General features: G+C 40.8%; 7 protein-coding genes across 11 annotated transcripts; 4 read left to right on the top strand and 3 right to left on the bottom strand.

Annotated features, from left to right (window-relative positions):
- The first annotated feature begins 18 nt into the window (after window positions 1-18).
- Window positions 19-859, top strand: LOC132792815 (coiled-coil-helix-coiled-coil-helix domain-containing protein 7). The gene is made up of 3 exons (XM_060802309.1): window positions 19-280; window positions 335-433; window positions 489-859. The coding sequence occupies exons 1-3, from the start codon at window positions 236-238 to the stop codon at window positions 600-602; spliced, it is 258 nt and encodes an 85-aa protein (XP_060658292.1). The 5' UTR covers window positions 19-235; the 3' UTR covers window positions 603-859.
- Window positions 835-1,800, bottom strand: LOC132792809 (distal membrane-arm assembly complex protein 2). Its single transcript, XM_060802302.1, has one exon. It carries the CDS (start codon window positions 1,701-1,703, stop codon window positions 855-857), a length of 849 nt encoding a protein of 282 aa, XP_060658285.1. The 5' UTR covers window positions 1,704-1,800; the 3' UTR covers window positions 835-854.
- Window positions 1,801-1,870: 70 nt separating this feature from the next.
- LOC132792794 (serine/threonine-protein kinase PITSLRE) lies at window positions 1,871-7,653 on the top strand. 2 transcript variants are annotated; one of them, XM_060802277.1, is made up of 3 exons: window positions 1,871-2,235; window positions 4,431-6,828; window positions 6,957-7,653. In XM_060802277.1, the coding sequence occupies exons 1-3, from the start codon at window positions 2,171-2,173 to the stop codon at window positions 7,503-7,505; spliced, it is 3,012 nt and encodes a 1,003-aa protein (XP_060658260.1). In that variant the 5' UTR covers window positions 1,871-2,170; the 3' UTR covers window positions 7,506-7,653. The 2 variants fall into 2 exon arrangements, with proteins under 2 accessions (XP_060658260.1, XP_060658261.1); XM_060802278.1 differs by lacking the exon at window positions 1,871-2,235 and adding an exon at window positions 4,250-4,380.
- A 129-nt stretch (window positions 7,654-7,782) lies between these two features.
- Window positions 7,783-9,389, bottom strand: LOC132792804 (peroxisomal membrane protein PEX16). The gene is made up of 2 exons (XM_060802297.1): window positions 9,062-9,389; window positions 7,783-8,999 (listed from the first exon to the last, which is right to left on the bottom strand). The coding sequence occupies exons 1-2, from the start codon at window positions 9,171-9,173 to the stop codon at window positions 8,086-8,088; spliced, it is 1,026 nt and encodes a 341-aa protein (XP_060658280.1). The 5' UTR covers window positions 9,174-9,389; the 3' UTR covers window positions 7,783-8,085.
- A 159-nt stretch (window positions 9,390-9,548) lies between these two features.
- On the bottom strand, window positions 9,549-11,032 carry LOC132792803 (hydroxyacylglutathione hydrolase, mitochondrial). 4 transcript variants are annotated; one of them, XM_060802295.1, is made up of 2 exons: window positions 10,891-11,032; window positions 9,549-10,444 (listed from the first exon to the last, which is right to left on the bottom strand). In XM_060802295.1, the coding sequence occupies exon 2, from the start codon at window positions 10,410-10,412 to the stop codon at window positions 9,591-9,593; it is 822 nt and encodes a 273-aa protein (XP_060658278.1). In that variant the 5' UTR covers window positions 10,413-10,444; window positions 10,891-11,032; the 3' UTR covers window positions 9,549-9,590. The 4 variants fall into 4 exon arrangements, with proteins under 4 accessions (XP_060658278.1, XP_060658276.1, XP_060658277.1 ...); XM_060802293.1 differs by having other exon boundaries at window positions 10,588-10,940; XM_060802294.1 differs by having other exon boundaries at window positions 10,747-10,938.
- Window positions 11,018-12,917, top strand: LOC132792808 (uncharacterized). Its single transcript, XM_060802301.1, has one exon. The coding sequence runs from the start codon at window positions 11,321-11,323 to the stop codon at window positions 12,320-12,322; it is 1,002 nt and encodes a 333-aa protein (XP_060658284.1). The 5' UTR covers window positions 11,018-11,320; the 3' UTR covers window positions 12,323-12,917.
- Window positions 12,918-16,698: 3,781 nt separating this feature from the next.
- Window positions 16,699-20,766, top strand: LOC132788438 (homeobox protein SIX3). The gene is made up of 4 exons (XM_060795866.1): window positions 16,699-17,087; window positions 18,659-19,053; window positions 19,120-19,637; window positions 20,481-20,766. Exons 1-4 carry the CDS (start codon window positions 16,928-16,930, stop codon window positions 20,578-20,580), a joined length of 1,173 nt encoding a protein of 390 aa, XP_060651849.1. The 5' UTR covers window positions 16,699-16,927; the 3' UTR covers window positions 20,581-20,766.
- Window positions 20,767-21,039: the final 273 nt, after the last annotated feature.

The raw sequence follows: 21,039 nt of genomic DNA, 5'->3' as shown, positions 1-21,039 counted from the left end.
GTTTATTTTAATTGGCAGTTTTAATATTGTATCCCAACCATAATCTGATATTTGAATATATTAATTTAATCCCTGTCTGTAAAATTTCAGTGAAATGTTACTTATGTTTTGATTGCTGTTATTTGCATTAAAATGAACTGTTAAATGAAATTTGCCGTGCGTTGACAGTTGTTGCTTGACCGCTCAAAATAAAAACAATAATTTATATAATTCTTAAATATATTCACAAGACACAATGCCACGAAACAGCAATGCCGAACGCGATAATCCCTGTTTAAAGGTAGGATGAGTTAATGATTAACTTTTACTTATATAATGAACAGTTTGATTATAGGAACAAGAACTGTCATACAAATGCCTAAACAAAAACAATTTCGACCGGGAAAAGTGTGAAGTTTACTTTGTCAACTACAACAATTGCAAAGAATTTTGGGTATGTAAGCGACAACTAAACCAATCGTCATTACGTTACCTCATATGTTTTATAGAATAAAGTACGCAGTGATCGTCGCGCTAAAGGAATTGTTCCTTATTTACCGCCAGTGGAGGAGCGTGCAGCTCTCAAAGCCGAATATATGAAAAGCAAACCAGCCCAACATTAATGTTATCACAGTGTGACAGCAGCTTGATCAGGTTGTAAAAATACCATTACTAAGCCGAGCAATAATACTTTTACAGAGTTCGCAATGTAACAGCAGTCTGGCCGGCTTGCCAATATGCCATAAACAAGTCAAACTTTAATGTTATCACAGTGATCCCAGCATGACCGCAGTTTATCTCTGCTTTAAATATACTAAGAAAATTGTTTGTAAATATACCATAAACAAGTCGATGTTTTCAAATTCAAAACAACTTTATTCCATGCTATGTATTGTGTTGGCTGCAACGATTTTAAGAGCAGGCAGCGCGGCCTCCAGCATGGCAGCAGATAATTCCATTTCCAGCGACTGCTTGGGATCATCAAGGATCAGCAGCTTAAGCTGTGAAAGTCGATAAAGACACGCCAAACCATTGTAGGTGATGTTGGTGCCAGAAATATCAAGTACCTCCAGACGCGGAAATTCGCTGCCCGAAACCCGATCCAAGCACCAATCGTCGATGGTTTTAATGTTGTGCAGTGACAAGAACTTCAGATGTTCCAAGCAGCGCAAGTTCTCCAGACCTTCGTAGTACAATTGCATGTTGTCGCAGCGCAAAGCTTCCAATTTAAAACTGGTATCGTATTTGTTGGGTAAACTGAATTCACCCTCAGCCGAAGCACGATGCCATTTGGGGTCGTTGAGGAATTTGGCAGCGCCACCGCGATACAATATGAAGTGGGCTGCTGCGAGCTCGGGGCCTAGAATCTTATGACGTTCGGGTATAAACTGTTGCATGTGCCGTTCAATGGTTTCCTGTCGTTTATGCCACCATTGCTTCACGGTCTTTGGACTTAGATCAATGGGTCGTTGCATCATCACAATAAAATCGGAAGTTTGTTCCGAATTCGAGAACAATTTCAACTTACTATTCCAATCTTGAGGACGATCGCCGATTGGTGTTCGCCACCTTAATTGTTGTTTATCCTGTGACAATTCCTCGCGAATTCGCTTTACAGTCGCACTAACTTCGGCCTCCGATGTGTTATTGGGCAATGTTGCTGCAAATCGACGCAAGACAACCGCACTTGGCTGTAAGCGGCGTAGTTGAACCGCTAATAACATTATTTAATTTATCTATTATTTTATTTCTTAGTAAAAATGTAAGTTTCGGAAACGGTTACGATGATAAAACGTAGTCAGCTGTGATGAACAGCTGAGTGTCAAGATTAAACACACAAAAAAAAGTGGCAACGCCAAGCAGACGCCATTTTTTCCGTATTTTGCAGCCCTGGACGACTGCAAGAAAAAAACGTTTGTGCTATTGCAAACGTTTGTAATTATTTTTGTAAAAATAAAAACGTACAAATCCACCGAAAATTTAATTGAAGGTCACACACAAATGCACATTAGTTGCAAGTTGTGTGATTTGATATAAAGAGAGTGCAATAACGCTTCGTTATAAGGCTGCTACTTAACAGAAGTGACTGGTGAATCAGCAGCAGAGACACAAGGGGCAACATTTAGCGTCAGTGTCCGTGGAGTCGCAACCTCTAATTATTATCTACACACATAGAAAAAATATAAGCGACATGGTCAATACGTCTGGCAGTGAAGATGGCCAGTTGCGCAGCCCCAACGATGGACACTATATCAGGTGTGTACAAAAACTACAATATAAAATACATACATATATTGAAAAACGCACGTAAAATTGTTGCTGCATACACACACACGCACACAAAGAACACACAGACATCACACACATTCATATGCATGCGCGCGTGTGGCTGTATGTATGTGTGGGTGCGTGTGCTTGTGTGGAAGCTGCTGTGTATTGAGTGCGGCATTCAATTATTGTTTTATTCTATTTGAAAGCGTTATTTTGTAATATTCTTTTTACTACTACAAAAAAAGAAAAACAAATCATCTAAAAGCAACAAAAAGTAAAAGTCCCACTACCCAGACACGGTTTAATGATCAAAAGATTGTGCATAGTGCTCTGGGTGCATAAAAGAAACACAAAGAATGCTGTGACGTCACAGCCGCATATGCAAAAATTGTGTTGTGGCGCCACAACATACTTGTTCTACTTCAGCTAACATAGCTGCAAAGAATTTTCAATAAAATAACATGAACTATAAATGTATAACAATTTCCAAAATTATGGCAAACAAATTCGGAGGGAGATATGCATAAATAGAAAGAGAGCACTGCACAATACCTGTAGATCACTCAATCGTAAATTTCCCCAATACCACAACAACTACAAAAATTCCTTTCGCTTGCTTTGTGTGTACATTAATTAGCTATGTACCCATCCTAGACATACATATGTATTATATTGCCAACCAAAAATGTTTAATAGCCAAAAAATCCAATTTATTGACATTACCATAATTTTTATCAACTGAACCGTTTAATTGACTTGAGTTTTTTCATTGCAAATAGGCCAAAAAGTGTGTACTTGTCCCAAAATGACCGAGGCGCGCGATGGCCAACAACTAAAACTAAACTTAAAAACAAAAAAAAACAATCAAAACTGATAAATTACGAAAGAAAAAATACAAATATAAAATAATTATAAAAAGCCGAACGCAAGAAATGCAATTTAAATTTAAAAATAAAAGTGTGCCCAGCAGCTCATGAGCGTAAAATGGCGAATTCGGCAGCAAAACTTCATGGCCCAGGACATGGCCGCCCCCCTTCCTCCTCAAACACAAAATGAAATGTACTCAACCGAAAGTCCTTAAAAGTGCAAGAGAGAGAGTGAGTGAGAGAAACGAGAGTGATCTCGAAATGCTGTCGGTAAATGGAATTACAAATTTCTGTTCAAATAACAAACTGCTAATGCCTTTTCAAAGTCCTGTCATCTTTATACGTATTCAACTTATATATAGTGTATATATATATAAACATATATTGTATGTCTTTTGTCCCCACGCTACTTTTTTCCAAAATATCGTTTTAGCCGAATTTTTGCTTGCAGTCGTAAGTCGTTTACATTTTACAGCCCATCGGAATTTACATCTCAACAATGCCTCCACAATTTTGGAATTGTTTAAAGCTAATTGCCATAAAAATCATAAAAAAGGGGGTTGGCCACACAGGTAAGTACGTAATTGAAGCGCAGTGGAGCCTTGAATAATATGTGTTGTATGATCATCGATAATGCGATTTATTACTTTATTTTTGTTGTTATCGGAAAGAATTGGAGGAGGATCAATCGATGAAGATGGCAAGTGAAAAGAACCTGGGGGGGGAAATCATATAAAAAATGTCGGCAAAACAACGAGTTTTGAATTATCATCAATCTATCAACCATTAATTCATTTAATATAAGCAATCTCTCAATGTATCATGGTAAGCTTCAAGTGTATTTATTATTCAAGGCTCCGCTGTATTTGAACGAAATACCCACATGGTTGTACAACTCTGTATTTGTTTGCTAATCTTATGTACTACACTGAGTATTTGTTGTTTTCTTTCGATTATTATCAATTTCCACCCATTATTCTAAGCAGAAAGAATGTGATTAGCTTTAGAGCTCTTCCCAAATGGCGGCGGCCTTGAGATTTGAACGTCGAAGGGCAACGTAAAATGTAAATCAACTTCTGCAATGCAACAACAGCTCAAAAATGAAATGAAAAAAGGATATAGGATTCTAAACAACAGGCAACAGACATCATCATCAAGCATCTTCCCAAGCACTTGTTGAACCAGAGCGCGCCTCGCAGTCGAGAAACACACACTTAATCGGGGGAATCTCTGCAACAGCAACAAGAAAAAACCCATCCATTTTGTAATTTGGCATGCGCAATTTGTACAAACTTATAATTTCTCTCGTTTTAGTGGCGATGATGATGAGCACGATGCGGATGCACTGTACATACAACCGCCACAGCCGGCAGCCAGCAGCCAAGGACGTGGTAGCGATGCGTCGAGTACACGCCGTGAGAAGAAGAAACATTCCCGCGATCGCCGACACAAGGAACAGCGCAGCAGTTTAGAGGGCGTTGAACGTGAACGAGACCGACGCGAACGTGAACGAGATCGCTTTGAATACGCCCGAACACGCGATGATCTGGAGCAGCAACGTTATCATCAGCACCATCAGCAGCAGCATCATCAGCATCGCAGTGAACGAGCGGCCAAGCATCATTTGAGTCATGCCTATCATTATCAGCAACAGTTGCCACTGCCACCACCACCGCTGCCGTCACAAAGCTATGCCCATCATCATCACTACCATCAGGAGCAACAACTGATGGGTCTCTCGCGTAGTGGAGCACGCGCTGAATATTATCACAGCAGTGGACGCCATGTGGACTATGCGGATGTAGAGCAGCAGCCGCCGTCCAGGCGTGCGAGTAAACATGGCTATGAGCAGCCCAAAGATGCTGAAAGCCTGGAGCAGGATTTGCGTTCGCGACTTCTTAGTAAACGCCACAAATACGTCAAGGACTATGAGTCGGAGGAGAACTACGAGCAACCTCAACAGTCTCATTCCCACAGTCGCCGCAAGGAGCGCGACTCTAGACGTAGCAGTCATAGTCACAAGATGCGACATGGTCAGGTGATTGAGCTGCTCGACAGTCCCGAGACAGCAGCGCAACAGCAACATCAACGCCATAAGCAACATAGGCGCGCCGAAGCTGAAGCTGCAGCAGCACTCGCTGCGCAGCAACAACAACAGCAGCAACAACGTGGCACAACGTCCAATGATCCCGAGTTGTTGGCACGCCGTGAAAAGATCTTGGCAGCCGAGCGTGAGAATCGTCAGCGTCGGCAAATTGCCCGCGAGGAGCTGGAGGCAAGGCGAGAGCAGCTGCTGCGTGAACGCAACGAGCACAGCGATGCACTCAGTCCCACGGCGGTGGCGGCGAGCGTGACAGCCGGATTGAATATAGTCAAGCGGAAGCAGAAGACGAACGTAGAGGAAACTCAATACGAGCGTCGCAAGCGCAGCAAACAGTCCACAGAGGAATTGAATAAACAATCACAGTCCAGCGATGAAAGCGAATCGGACGAAGAGGATGATGAGGAGGAAAGCGGCAGCGCTGAAAGTGGCAGCGATTCGGCCGAAAGCGAGGAAAGCAACTATGAGCAGCAGAAGGAACAGCAGCAGCAGTCACATAAAAAGCACCGTAAACGCAAGGAGCAGAAGCAGCGGCAGGATGACGATGACGAGGATGTGCCGCTGCCTGATAGTCCGCTTAGCGTAGGAGCCCTCTACAAATCGCCCAAACAACGAGCGCGCTCACGTTCCGCGAGCAGCTCAAAGAGCAGTCACAGCCAGAACAGCCGCAGCAGTCGTAGTCGCAGCAGGAGTCGGAGTCGCAGTCATAGCAGTCGCTCGCGCAGCAGTGAAGAGGAGGATGTGGAGGCGGAACAGGGACCACGTTCACGCAGCAGCAGCACACGCAGCGAGGAGCGTGGCATGGCGCAATCGGGTGGACAACAACAGTCTGCAACGGATACGGCTGACGTCAGTTTCAAAGCAACACCAGCTGAAGAGCTGCCGCCCTGCGATGACAAAGGCATTCCACTGCCCAACTATTATCCTGGGGTGCAAGGTTGTCGCTCTGTCGAAGAATTCCAATGTCTCAATCGCATCGAGGAGGGCACCTACGGCGTCGTCTATCGCGCCAAAGACAAACGCACCAACGAAATTGTTGCGCTAAAGCGTCTCAAAATGGAAAAAGAAAAGGAGGGATTTCCCATCACATCGCTGCGTGAGATTAATACGCTGCTTAAGGGTCAGCATCCAAATATTGTGACTGTACGCGAAATTGTCGTGGGCTCCAATATGGATAAGATCTTTATTGTGATGGATTATGTGGAGCACGATCTCAAATCGCTGATGGAAACCATGAAGCAACGCAAGCAGAGTTTCTTTCCCGGTGAGGTCAAGTGCTTGGCACAACAATTGTTGTTGGCTGTGGCGCATTTACATGACAATTGGATACTGCATCGTGACCTGAAGACCTCCAATTTGCTGCTCTCCCACAAGGGCATCCTCAAGGTCGGTGATTTTGGCTTGGCCCGCGAATATGGCTCCCCATTGAAGAAGTACACATCGCTGGTGGTTACGTTGTGGTATCGTGCACCAGAGCTGTTGCTCTGCTCTCCGGAATACTCCACACCCATCGATGTGTGGTCCGTGGGTTGCATTTTTGCCGAATTTCTGCAAATGGCGCCGCTCTTTCCGGGCAAATCCGAAATCGATGAGCTTAATCGTATATTTAAGGTAAGCAATTGTCTAGATAAACAGTTGAAATTCATAGATTAGATAAAAGCAATTAAAAGTTGCTTTTGTTCATCATACACAATAATTGTAAAATTGAAACAAATATTAATTGCGTTTGTCTTTTGCAGGAACTCGGCACACCCAACGAAAAGATATGGCCTGGCTACTTGGAGCTGCCTGCTGTCAAGAATATGCTGAGCCAGAACTCGCAGTTTACCGATTATCCGGTGTCGCAGCTGCGTAAGCATTTCCAAGACAAGACCTCGGAGGCGGGTCTAGCGCTGCTACAAGGTCTGCTCACATACGATCCGAAACAAAGACTGACTGCAGATGCGGCGCTGAAGCATGCATATTTCAAGGAGCTACCACTACCCATCGATCCATCCATGTTCCCCACTTGGCCGGCCAAGAGCGAGCTGGGCGCCCGCAAAGCTCAAGCCTCCTCACCTAAACCACCCTCAGGTGGCTCGCAGTTCAAGCAGCTGGGACGCGACGAACCGATGGCCACAGCTGCAGCTAAAGGCGGTGCTAAGCTCGCGTCGGGCATTATTACGGGTAACAAGAAGAGCAATGCCGGAATGGCGGCGGCAACGGCAGCCAGTACAGGATTTGTGCTTAATGCGGGACTAACGCAACGTCAAATGGCCATGGGACCAGGCTTCAGTCTGAAGTTCTGAGACAAAGTTCACAGTTTGTGTTTAGCCAATTATCGGATCATTGTTATGTATAGAGTTTAGCGTGTAAGTGCAAAAAGAAACAAAAAAACAAAACCACAAAAAAACCAAGAATATCGTTTAAATGTATGTGTACAAATATTGTTCCAAATATAATTTAAAAAGCCATACAAAACAATATAAGTTCATGATAATAATAACGATACAGAAGGCAAAACAATTTTTGTGAGGACTATAACCAGAGAGGTTGTTAAAATAACGTCTATAGGGATCATAAAATCTTAAGCTATTTGGAATGCGATTATCATTAAACCTAGCAAAAGTTCATGCTGCTAGCTTCAATGTTGCGTTCACAAATATTTGTAGCAAAATTATAAAACAAACTTGATCTGAGAAACTGAAGACGCATTGTCATCAAATTTGATGACCTCAGCTTATATAGTCCCTGAGATCTAGATGTTTGAACAGACATATAAAGCATATTTTGATCGTTTAAACATTTCGAATCTTAATTTTATTCACCACCCCATTCGACCACTTTTATTTAGTTTACTTTAACACTTAAGGCTAAAACGGAATACTTTTAAGTTGACCACAAATAGAAGTAAGTGTTTTGCCACTGTGGAATGTAATCCTTTATAGGACCAGCCACCACCTTGGCAATGGGCACATGCTGCGCGACAAAGCCGAGCACTCGCTCTATCCTCGACTTGCTGTAGTTGTCATAGAAGGGCGAACGCACCAGAAAATACAACAGGTTCACGCATCGCCTGCTCAGCTCCAATTTCTGTTGCTTGGACATCAGATGGCGATGCTGGCGATACACATGCACGCTATACAGATCAATGGACAAAGCAACCATGTACTGTTTCCAGCTGCGCTGACCAAACAGACCCATGGCCGCCAGATGTACCAGAGGTTTAGCAATGTACAAATACTCGGCTTGCAGCAATTCGCGTGGCATTTGAGTCTTGGCCGCATCCGCATTGTCCACATGCAGTTTAAAGTCGCGATACTGAATGGGCGGAGCACCCTCGACTTTGCGTATAATTCGACCTGAACGTTTCAATTGAAACGTTATGGAGTGCTCCGATTGGGACAAACTGTCAGTGGCGGCGGTGGCAGATGCTGCTTGACGCTGTTTGCTCAGCGCACGTCGATTAAGGGCTGTGATGGGCGGTGAGGTGATTATGTCCAAAGTCGAATGTTTCAGCAGAAACAAGCGTCCAGCTGCCTTGGCAAGCTGTATAAGTGCTATCACCAGCCATTTTCCTTTCTGGCCGAACAGTCGGCGTGCTGATATCTCAATGAACACCTCACAATATTCGAGCGTCGTCAGCGTGACCTTTAGTCGATAGCAAAGGCCGGTTTGCAGACGGATCACGGCGTTGTGGTTAACAGCACGTGCCCGGTCGATGATGCGGTCGTTGTAAAACACCAGGATGTTGGACAGTGTGTACACAAGTTCCGACAGCACATTTGAGTTTGATATGCGACCTGAAATTGAAGTTTGAATCGTAAATTGTATCACCAATCTTATCTTTTTCACATTTTTTTACCTGCCACAAAGTACGACACCCATTTGGCTGTGGTCTCGAAGTCGCCAACTACATCGGGATTCTTGGCCACCCAGGCCTCGTAGGCCTTGACTAAGCCCTTTAGTTGGTCCATGTGTAAATAAAATAAAAGCGCAGTTGTTAAAAAAATTAAAATAGGAAATTAAAATCAACACTGCCGCTTTGTTTTGTTGTTCTCGTCGACTGGGCGATTAATAGCGATGTGAGCACATATATCGATAACAGGTGTTTTGCCATTCTTTGGGGCCACTTGACCTTTGACTTGATAAAAATACTAAAAGTGAAGACCGCTTCCCAAATAAAAATTGTTTTTGTAGGTGACAAAATAAAATAAAAAAAATTGAATTCCACAATATAAAAACAATAAAATGAAGTTTTTTCACAGCATTGCTTTTCCCCTTGTAGATGCGAAAACCAATATCGATAACGATAACCATACCACTTTTGGCGCCATTAAAGAAAGTTTTGCTAAGCTTTCACCAATAATCACAATTTATTTATGCTTAAATCATTAAGCCTTAAAAGTATCCTTCTCCTTGCGTAACACGCCCATGGTGGCCACACCAGATTCCTCCTCAGTGCCCGCATGTTTCTTTACCACGGCTTCATTAACGCGCATAAATGGATTCCACGATTTCTCTTCAGCAATTGTCGATGGTACGGTGGGATCTTTGGAGGCGCGCTTCAATTTGGCCCACTCAATGCGATTCTGGATAATGACGCTGTCTGGCTCAACATGGCGAGCAAAGCTCATGTTTTGCAGTGTATACTCATGGCCACAAAAGACTTTAGTCTCATCGGGCAAACCGGACAACTTCTCGCACAGGGCAGCGTACATTTCCTCGGCGGTGCCTTCAAAGAACCGTCCGCAGCCGCCTTGGAACAGTGTGTCGCCGGTAAAGACGGCGCCCGTATTGGGTTCACCGGGCACTGTTACATGATAGCAAATGTGACCAGTAGTGTGACAAGGTGTCGATAGGCAGCGCACATTCAGTTCGCCAATATTGAAGGTGTCGTTTTGGCGCACCTTATTGTTCATGGCACCAATGCGATCATCACCGCCATAAACATCCAGTTCGCCGCCAGACCAGAGCTTCACCAGCTTTTCATTGCCACCAGCATGATCCCAATGATGATGTGTGGTCAGCACCTTGTTCAACTTCAGATTCTCTGCCTGCACCGTCTTGATAACCAAATCGGGATCAACGGGATCAACAACAGCAGCTTCGCGTGTCTTATTATCCACAATCAAGTACATGTAATTATCCTGCAGAGCAGGCAGAATTTTGACATCGAAGCCATTGAGCTTCACATCCTCCAAAGTACTATGCATGCCTCTGAAGCCGACTGTGCGCAACTTTTGTACTATGCGGAAAGAGCAGAAGGTGAGTGTATTAAATATGAATTAGAAAAACGACACAAAACATGCAAGGCAAACAAACAGACAAATAGAAAGGGAAAGAGTGGAGATTAGATTAAAACACTTATTAAGTACATGAATCAATTACAATTGACGCAACAGACTTGGACACCCAGAAAGCGCTTAGCAGAAGATCCAGCACCAGCACCAGAAGTATGACGATGACGACGATGATGACAACCAGACAGAAGAAGTTGGGCTCCAATAATGCCGCTTTTCTTCTGCTGCACTACAAATTTGGACGAACCTCGAAAATAGTACGAAGTCAATTGCGTTTCAACGCTTCGCCACACCGATGAAAACATTTAGGCGTTTTATTGTTTGCTTTTTTTTGTTTTTAATGCTGCTAAATTATATTTTACCAAAGTGAAAGCCACTAAATTATATTTACTGTTAGAGTTTTGACTGCCAGTCAGACACAAAATGCCGGAACAACTGATATTTCTTTCTTTCTCTCCTTTTTGCTTCGCTAAAAAGCTCCGTGTAGCGCGATAAAAAAATCGATAGGCAAATTGCAAATATACACTTTGTGGTATAATTACTCTTAAATCAGTGGTATATTATTTTTCTATTCTTCTTTATATTATAATGTTCTAAATCAATTATTAAAAGTAAAGTGAAGTATTAAATTTAGTTGTGTCGTATGGTTTGCTCTATAAATGCTCTTTGTAACAAATTCAATTTATATCAAATAGCTATGACCTTTTGATAACCTACACAATTTATCGATTATTCAATATTATCGATAATATATTTGAAATGAGAATAATCGCTTTGGCGCCGCTCTGAATGTCATAAGCAAGCATTAATAGCACTGGGGAATGTCCGAGCTTGGGGAGTTTAGTTCGCCTCATTCGGAATCGCAGTTAATTGAGGTTGAGGTACATCATGTGGGTGTCACAGCTAAACTGCAGTCGCCTCTAAGGAAATTGCTACCCCAATTAAACAGCTCAACGGAAACCGAACTGTTCAAAGACCCCAAATCCCAGTACAATATGTTGGACAACGAAGCACAGGGCGATACCACCACAACGGTTCAGTCCAGTCCCTCCCAGGTGCTTTACGAGATGCATGCAGAGCCACAGCAGCCAATGATTCGTCCCAATCGCATCGAGTTCCAACGCTATACGCGTGTCAAGCGAGCTCGATTTACGGTGCCACCGCCAAGAAAGCGGACGAGCAGAGCGAAAGGACACCAGACGAGGCAAGAGCAGCCTGTACAACGGCCTGGCTTCCTCGATCGCTTAGTCGCCTCGCTGGACAACATGTGTAAATGTCAACCGCAGCATGCGCGCAACATTATTGATGATTTGCCATCACCCAAGTGGAATGTAAAGGCAGCAACACGTCACACTTGCATTGGCATCTATCCTTTTGAGCATGGCTGTGCGGATTATCTGAGTACGACGGACACACATCCCAAGATTAATTCCATTGTACTGGCGGATCGGGCGACAACATATGCCACACATTTTTGGGCGGAGTTCTTTGGCCTGCTGCACATTGGCGTCGCCTTTGTGGTGGCCTTTGTGCTCCAATGCTATCGCTTTGTACTGTACTCTTTGGTCAACAGTCTTCTCGTTGGACTGCTGCACATGACATCCGATTATTTGGTCAAACCAGCTTTGACGGTGGCCTTCAATGGTTTCCTGCAGCCGCCAATGATTTTTCTATATAATATTATGTGTTCGTTGCGCGATATTCTGGAACCCGTGGCGGACACTTTGAGTAACTTCATCAAGCCGCTGGCGATCTTGGGAGGCAGTATTCGTTTGATCAATGTCAACTATCGGAGTGTGCGACGTCTGGCCAAGGATGTGTGATACTATTAATACCATGTTTTAGTTTCAAATTGTTTCAATTGTTCTGAGTTTGTTTTTAAATGGAAAATCGTTTGTTTCATTCCACTTTGTTTCACACCCCTTGTCGGTAGGCGGAGCCAGCAAAACAAGCTGCTCTCGGAGCAGACAACAGGAGAGGATTACCTTGCTGTTGCTGCTGCTGCTGCGACACAATCTTACGCATGTTTGGGTATATGGCAAGAGGATCGGGTTACATTGTTTGCTCTCCTCCTGTTCGTAGCCATAACGACCTGGACTCTGGGTACAATGAATATCCCGGGCAAACTTTAAGGGTGCGTTACTCAGCGAGAACTGCGCTCAATTACGTTGAATGAAACATTTATGATTTATTTGCTCATTTTGCGGCTGCATCCACAACGGGTGACGGGGATCGGGGAACGCAACATATGCCCAACTACAACAGCTATCGTGATTGTTTTAAAGCGACTAATTGTATCCCAGGAGAATTTTCTGATATGCTTAATAATTCACAATTTGTTCTAATATAGACGTTCAAAAACCAGTTTACCACATTTGGTTTGCTTAATTGGAAAACATATACAATAAACATTTAAAACGAATCATGAAAATTAGCATAGAATATGTAATAATTGTAATACTAATAAATATAACATATGTATGTATATAATAAATGGTTTATACATAAAACTGTTGAATAATAACACAGAAAGTAATTGAAATTTTAATCGTATTAAATAAATGTATTAACACTTTATAAATCTAGAATATAAATTAATAAATAATATTGCAAGTTCTCTTTACTCTTTATTCTTTCTTCGTTTAAAATGAATTTTTCCCTAATCGGTACAAATGAATTTTTATAAAATATGCAGTGTATAGCTACATACAAAATTTACTCTTTTTGCCCACTCCAAAAGAAATTCATTGTGAATTTTGCTTGAATCTATTCTTGGAAAATTCGTAAATTTACTAAGAATTTTTGAGATCAAAATCAATTTAAGAAATCTGCATTCTGATTCTAATCAATAGATGCGTTGCTCTATTTCCTGTTGGTCAAATATTCACAATGAAATTCTTGGCAAAGTAGCAATCAGATAAAAAAAAAATAGTAACCCTATCTCACCTCTGATAAAAAAGAACTAAACGCGTTGGAATACTAGAAAAACAATTGAAGCAACCAATGTATACAAATAGTTGTTATAGTAAGTTTGTTTTTTGTTTGGATATACTAGTAAGTTTTTATTTGTTATTTAGGTAAGTGGACACCAAGGCAAGACGAGGTCTACATTAATGGGAATTAATGAGATTGTTTCAAAGACTTGGGATCGTTTTACAGTCGTGCATTCATTGAGAACGGCAACGACACCCACAACGAGAGCTACAACCCCTTGTATTTTTTGGCGCGTACATCCAATTAGCTGTGAAAAGTTTTTCCTAGCATATGTTCGAAATTAATGCTGGAAAATCGTGTGTATTGATTGATTTCCGTAACTAATTAGTACCACAAGACTGAATGTTATTAATTGGTCTCGAGTTTAGCTTCTTTTTTCACTCTTTTTCTTTGTTCAACATCAAAATGCATGTTCCATTGACATCAGTTTCTAATTTCCAATGAAAATTTCTATTGAAAAAACTAAAAATAATTTTGGCCCTCGTTCTTATTTATATTTTTTGTTATATTTCTAAAGTATCAATTTTAGATTTTTATTTTGAATGGATTTAATAATAAATATAAGTTTTTTCTGTATTCACCATTTAGTGATGTAATTTATATTTATATTAATCAGCATGTTTCAGCTTTAAACGCCATAAATACAACTTCATATATTATCCATTAACATAAGTTTCTAATTCCCAATAATTTCTATTGAACAATTGACAACAAGGTGCGAAAATCATGTTCCTTTCATAGACGCAATCGAAGAACACTCTCCTAACTATCCTACACACAATAGAAAATCTGCAGTTTGCCCATTATTGTGCGATCGACAAGCGGATAAAGAGCAGAAGGGATCAGACTGCAGCATGAATGGGAGTCGAGACTGAGTAAAAGACTCTGTGTAGGAGACCCAAACACTTTGCAGACGTTTTGTTCAGAATTTTGGGATTACAGCTGTTAAGCTGTTTGGTGGGTTTGTGGTATATTTTGGTTGCTCTATTTTCTGGGCTATTAGACAGGGATTACTGTACAGGTTATTCTTTCTGAAAAACTCCAGGCATCCTTAGCAAGAAGTTAAGCAATTTGCGCACATTTGACAAAGATGACAATAGACATTGGTTACATAAGAAGTTATGACTAAGCGTTTTCCAATATCATCTGCATAACCGAAATGAGCAGAGCAATATGGATTACAGAAACGGAAACAGATATTGAAATACTTTTCGTATTATAATACATTGTATTATGTCATTGGCTAGTATCATTTTATACCCGGTATATACAAATATAGGGAAAAGGGTATAAAGTATATATCTTTAGCAACCAATAGGAACCATATACAATTATACATAACCGAGAGTATTGATAATTTATCACCATAGTAGTTTAGTTTATCAAGAGTAGAAATAAATTTTGTACACATAAAATCACTTGAACTTTTTAATAATTTGAATAGGAATAGAAAGCAAATTAGTTTTTGGGACGCTATTCTGATTAATCTTGTTCTTTGTATTGCAATCTCATATCAATAATAATTATTATTTGGGATTTTAATAGTTTTCTTTATTTACAATTATACATTTTATGGTCTTACATAGATCACATAAGATCACTTTTCTAATACTCAAATTTATTAATATATAAACTGAAAATATATATTAAATAATAAGTTTTATACCGTTAAAACTGGGTATCTCATAGTCGATCATAGCAGTCGGCAGCTTTCAAGTTGTTAGAAACTACGTATAAGCACAAAAATTGCATCACCAAATATTGCAACAAACATCCTCGATTCTTACCCAAATGCACTTTTACTTGAGTGCGGCTGCATTCGCTGCCCTGGCATAACATATAGCCCTGGCATTATGTTGAATCGGACACCGAAACTCAGGGAAAAATCTGCAAAGCTCAGCACAACATGATAGTGTGGGAATGAAAGCGCGTCCGTCGTTGAGCTTGCGACGATGCTACGAAAAGTATTATTGCTTGGCAGCAAAGTCCTGACACGTGATTGTATTAATCAAATAAGGTACAAATAAAATTAGCCTAATGCGATTACAAGCCGTTGCTTGTTGCGGTCAATTAGAGGGCAAACACACCAGCAACACCCATTTCTAGGGTTGCACTGCAGCAAAAGCTGCCTGCTGTTAAGCTCCTGTGTGAATCGTTTATCGATAACTATTCCGAATTGCACCTGTGGCGCTGTCGAAGTGACAGCTCTCTCTCTCCCCTCTTCAAATTGATCGCGAGCTGTTGATGATGGTGTGACAAATCGACAGGGTCCCTTGTGTAAATGCGTGTGACCATGCACACGGATTTCTTCTACTTTTTTTTGGTAGTGTGACGAATTTTTGTCAACCCTCCTAATTTAATGCCTAAATTGAAATCTTTTCAACAACAAACAGCTATAAAATGCTGCTGCTACTGCTGCTGTTGCTGTTGTTGCCGGGGCAGCCATTGTTTAGCCTTTTTTGTGGATTTGCTGCTGTTGTCACCTTTGTCATGTCACTATTTGATCACACGCATACACACACACAAATACAGATAACTGAAGTGGCGCACTGTGAATGAGCGAAACATTCTGTAATTGAAATTTGATGCCATTAGATGACAAGCAGAGTAGCAGCAGCTACAAACGATTTTTCTCCAACCATTTCCACTTCTTTTTGCATTGCGCCCTTTTATGCGAGAGCTAGAGACAACTGTGGTGGCTGGGCATCGTATTGCAGCCAGTTTTTGGGTGACTTTAAAGTCTGATTTCATATGCAAAACTCAAACCAAAAACTGGCATTAAGCAATGCCGCAGAAATTTGATGTAAATTCTACGAATTGCACACGGCATTCATTAGATACTCGCACAAGCGATTCAATGAGGTCATGTCAACGACGACGACAACGGCGTTTATGCTAAATGTTAGATAACATATGCTCACCTCTACATGTGTGTGTATGCTGGTCTGTCTTTTCTCATTGGCAATTCAAAATGGCGCTGCGGCTGGACTAGGCAACGCCCACTTGCAAACAGGACCAGTCAATGCGAATAAACAACCCCTAATTAGCAGGCTAACGCACACACAGACGCACTGGCACACACTTGCGCAGCAGCAGTGAGCAGCAGGCACCGTTCCACTTCCAAAACGTTTCAGGCCACAAGCAGGGAGTCAGCCTTGAATGCAGTTCGCATTCGTCATTCGTCTTCGCTGCTGCTGCTATCGTTGCTCTCTTTTTTGCCACTTGCAGTTGTGTTTGAAAAGCGAAAGCGTCGAGTTCGAGTTGCCGCCAACCGAACAGTGCTCAACAAAATATTATTTTAAATTTTAATATCTATCTCAACCGTTAATAATCTCTTATGTTTGAATGGAAAATTTCAACGATTCGCGTGTGCAAAACTGAAAAACAAAAATATTAGAAAAAGTGAATAGTTCGTTCGTTTTGTGCAACAAATTATGTTTGACAAAAATATGGATAGCACTAATTTATCCGTGTCGATCAATGGGGATTTAGACTCGACCAGTTCCGGCGGCACTTCATCGGATCATTCGGCCGTGCAACACGATAACATCAGTTCTCCTATGGCCTATGGCTCGTTATTTCTGCCAAATGCTGGTAAGCCAAAAGTCTTATCAGTTATAGCCAAATTACACAGATACAGCAGATACAATCACTTATATGTAAAAATGGGAATATTAAATTACATGAAACAGGCGTCAATGAGGCGCTGCATAAACAATTAAAGCCTTGCAAACTATTGTGTGATGTTTTAATGCATTTTTTGCTGAAGATTACACATTTTTGAGACGCTCAAATGAGCTGAACAAATTTGTGACAATGAAACAAGTATGGCAAATTGTGTACAATAATTTAAAACAATTAGAATGTGAATTTAAATTAGTATTATGTATTAATTGCTTAAATAAAATATTCTCCTTTTTAAATTCCCAAGGATCAGATTATCAAAAAACTTAATAATTCACTAAGATTACCAGTTACTATTGCTTAATTTTATTTAGTACTGCTGAAGTTTATGTTAAATCCCATAGTACTATCTTTTCGTTTAATACTATCTAATTTTACAATTACTTTTCGAAAGCTATCAATTTAATAAAGTTTCAGAATTTTCTCTCAGTGCAAGTAATTTGAAACTAGAAGAATAAAATAAAATAAAGAATCTAGAGACTTCACAACGCGACTTTGATGGAAACTTCAATTAAACTATGAATGAAATTGCTCATTTTCTGCAAGTAATCAAAGTTCTGTAAAACATTATGAAAGTTCGGAGTAAAAATAAGTGGAAACTTTGGTGTACTTTCTACCCAAGAACAATTTATTATGCATGTAATCGCATAGCAATATCGTATATACATATGTATATGTATTATTTTTATGTATGTAGTATGTAAAAATGAATGTATCGCATGTCTTTGTATATACAATTTGCTTCATGTCTCTTTCTGGTCAATATGATATGTATTATTATTATTATGCCCTCTGTCTGAGGTCTGAGGTGTCGAAAGACACCAATGAAGCAAAGCGTTGCTCATGTGCAGAATTTGATTAGTCACATGCATTTTCGACTGACGCGGGGAGGTAACTGAGCTGGGGGGTAGTTCTTAAGGAACTCGAGGGGGAGTGATGGGTGGAAAGGGGTGATCAAGCACTTAAATTTTGCTGAGCTCCAAAGTAGCACGTGAGAGCGCGAATTTTATTGCGTCGATTTTCGTTAAGGTCCGAAGAAACATAAACACTCGATAAAATAAAAGCTAAAAGTATAAAGTTCAGTTCACACGTGCTACATAAATTAAAACTAGAAATCATAAACAAATTTCCAGAATTAGAATACAATACCCAAAACATAGTTTTCATCAGTTTCCGTATTATCATTTTAATCATACACTTTTTTTTATTTTTTTTATAGTTATTCAATTCATATTCTTTTGTTCTTCTTAAAAAAAAAACAATTTCGATTACGAATTCATTAAAAACACTAAAATCATAATTCAATATTGAATTATTGAAATAATATCAATTAATATCAATTTAATCATTATAGTATATTACATTAACTTTCGTTAAATATGACAAGTTTGATAATAAATCAAAATTGAGAAATGATGAAAATAAATCAGAAAAATTTGCGAAAGTTCTTGAATTACAATTCTTTTCTTTTCTCTTTTCAGGTTATCGCGGAAATATTTCCTGTAAAACGGTTTTGCAGCTAGACAAATTTGCGCCCTACGAGACCACAGAAAAGGATCTGATTGAGCGACGTTTCCAGGACATAACCAACGACTATGACAAATCGCCGCCGCCCACAGCATCGACCACGCCCACACATTATCCCTCGCTGAACAGTATTATTTTTGAGAATGGCAACGGCGCACTGGGCGATCTCAATGGCAATACAAAAACGGATGCACTCTGTGCGGGATTACAACGCAACCCAGTTGGACTGAGTGGCAGTGGAGCATCAAGTGGTGGCCATTTGATCTCCAATCTAACTGCAGCACACAACATGTCCGCCGTGGGCAGTTTTCCCATCGATGCCAAGATGCTGCAGTTCTCCACAGATCAGGTAAATCAACTTCCCAACTTCCGATTAAACCCAACTCTATTGATTAATCGAATCTCTTAAAATTAGATTCAATGCATGTGCGAGGCACTGCAGCAAAAGGGCGACATCGAGAAGCTGACCAACTTTCTGTGCAGCCTTCCACCCAGCGAATTCTTCAAAACCAATGAGAGTGTGTTGCGGGCTCGTGCCATGGTTGCCTACAATCTGGGACAGTTTCACGAGCTCTATAGTCTGTTGGAGACGCATTGCTTCTCCATAAAATACCATGTGGATCTGCAGAGTCTGTGGTTCAAGGCCCACTACAAGGAGGCGGAAAAGGTGCGCGGTCGTCCTTTGGGTGCCGTGGACAAGTATCGCTTGCGGAAAAAGTATCCGCTGCCAAAGACTATTTGGGATGGCGAGGAAACAGTGTATTGCTTTAAGGAAAAGTCACGTAATGCGCTCAAGGATTGCTATCTAACTAATCGCTATCCCACGCCAGACGAGAAGAAGACGCTAGCCAAGAAGACTGGCCTGACACTGACGCAGGTCTCGAATTGGTTCAAAAATCGCAGACAAAGGGATCGCACTCCGCAGCAAAGACCGTAAGTTCCACATAACGTCTTAACCCTTTCTGTATTTTCGTTGTTTGAAATTAGATCAGTTACTAATGGAGCAGGTGCAAAGACAAATTTTGCAACACGTTACTGAAGTTTGTTTTGGAATTTCCCCACAAATACAATTTTAAAGCTAGAACTTTGTTACACATAACTGTAACTACATTCCTAATAATTTCTAAAAATTTCAAACGCCACTTTAGCATTAAAGTGCATTTTAGGGTCAAATGCTAGAAATATGTCGCCCAAAAACTAATTACAATATGTTTTCCACATAACTCGTAAAACATTTCATTCAACGCTTGAGAGTGTGCAACGAACAAAAATCAATTGTTTTCGAATTGGCATAAAAAAAAGAATTTCATTTAAGTGACCGTAAAACACTTGCGTCTGCTTGCCTTAACACTCCCTAACCATACGCTGGCCATTCATTGAGACTACCAACAGACCAATTTTCAGACCCCGGTTCCATTCCTATTCTCGCTTCCATTCCCAACTCAGTGCGGTCCGGTGCTATTTATTCTAAAAAGCACTTGAGCGTGTTTTATGTCCAATTTTGCAGCTCCTTGTGCCACGGTCCTATGCATATTTATAGAGCTCTTTCGAGCTCTGCTGATCGCCAACGTTGCTAACGTGCTCTGCTGTGATGCCCAAAACTAAAACCCGAGCGCATGCGTGTAGCATGTGCCTTGCCCCTCAGTTGTTGCCGCACGCCCCGCTGTGTTTGATCATTTACAGGCGTCAAATTGCATACACTCACTAACACATACACACTTACCCACATATACATACATCCATATGTACTTATTTTTTTCGTTTCACTTATTTCAGTGATATTATGCTGCCTGTGGGTCAATTGGATGCCAACGGGTTCCCGCGCATGTTCAACGCCCCCAGCTATTATCCCGAGACCATTTTCAATGGTCAGTGAAGACAGAGAGAGAGAGCATGAACGAGAGAGCGCACAAGAGTGAGAAGGCGCTCTACAAATCTGTAATGCGCAGGCGCTGATTTTGTAAATACAATTTTAATGTTAAATTTGTGGTCATCAAATGGCGATATGTTTCTAGATTAAGCTTAACCTTAAATTTCAATTTGTATTATATGGTAACCTTAATGCAATTGCAATAAATAAAATTAGAAAGAAAAATGTAATATTTGAACTTAAAACGTTTAGAATTGCATATACATTTTTTATGGTAGAGCAACACTTGTTGCTTATATCAATGCAAAGCTGTTGATTATATATGATGGGTAAAGTGGTGCACCTTGCATAATATAAGTTATATTACAATACAAGTGGCAAGAGCAGCAGCGTTACTACAAGTGTTATACATAATTGGATTGTAATTTAAAATTTATTTTATACAAATTAGTATAACAACCGTTG

The sequence above is a fragment of the Drosophila nasuta genome, chromosome 3 (assembly GCF_023558535.2).
Source record: "Drosophila nasuta strain 15112-1781.00 chromosome 3, ASM2355853v1, whole genome shotgun sequence".
Classification (NCBI taxonomy): Eukaryota; Metazoa; Arthropoda; class Insecta; order Diptera; family Drosophilidae; genus Drosophila; species Drosophila nasuta.
Note: the sequence above shows the minus strand (reverse complement) of the source record. Positions and strands in the feature narration are given on the sequence as shown.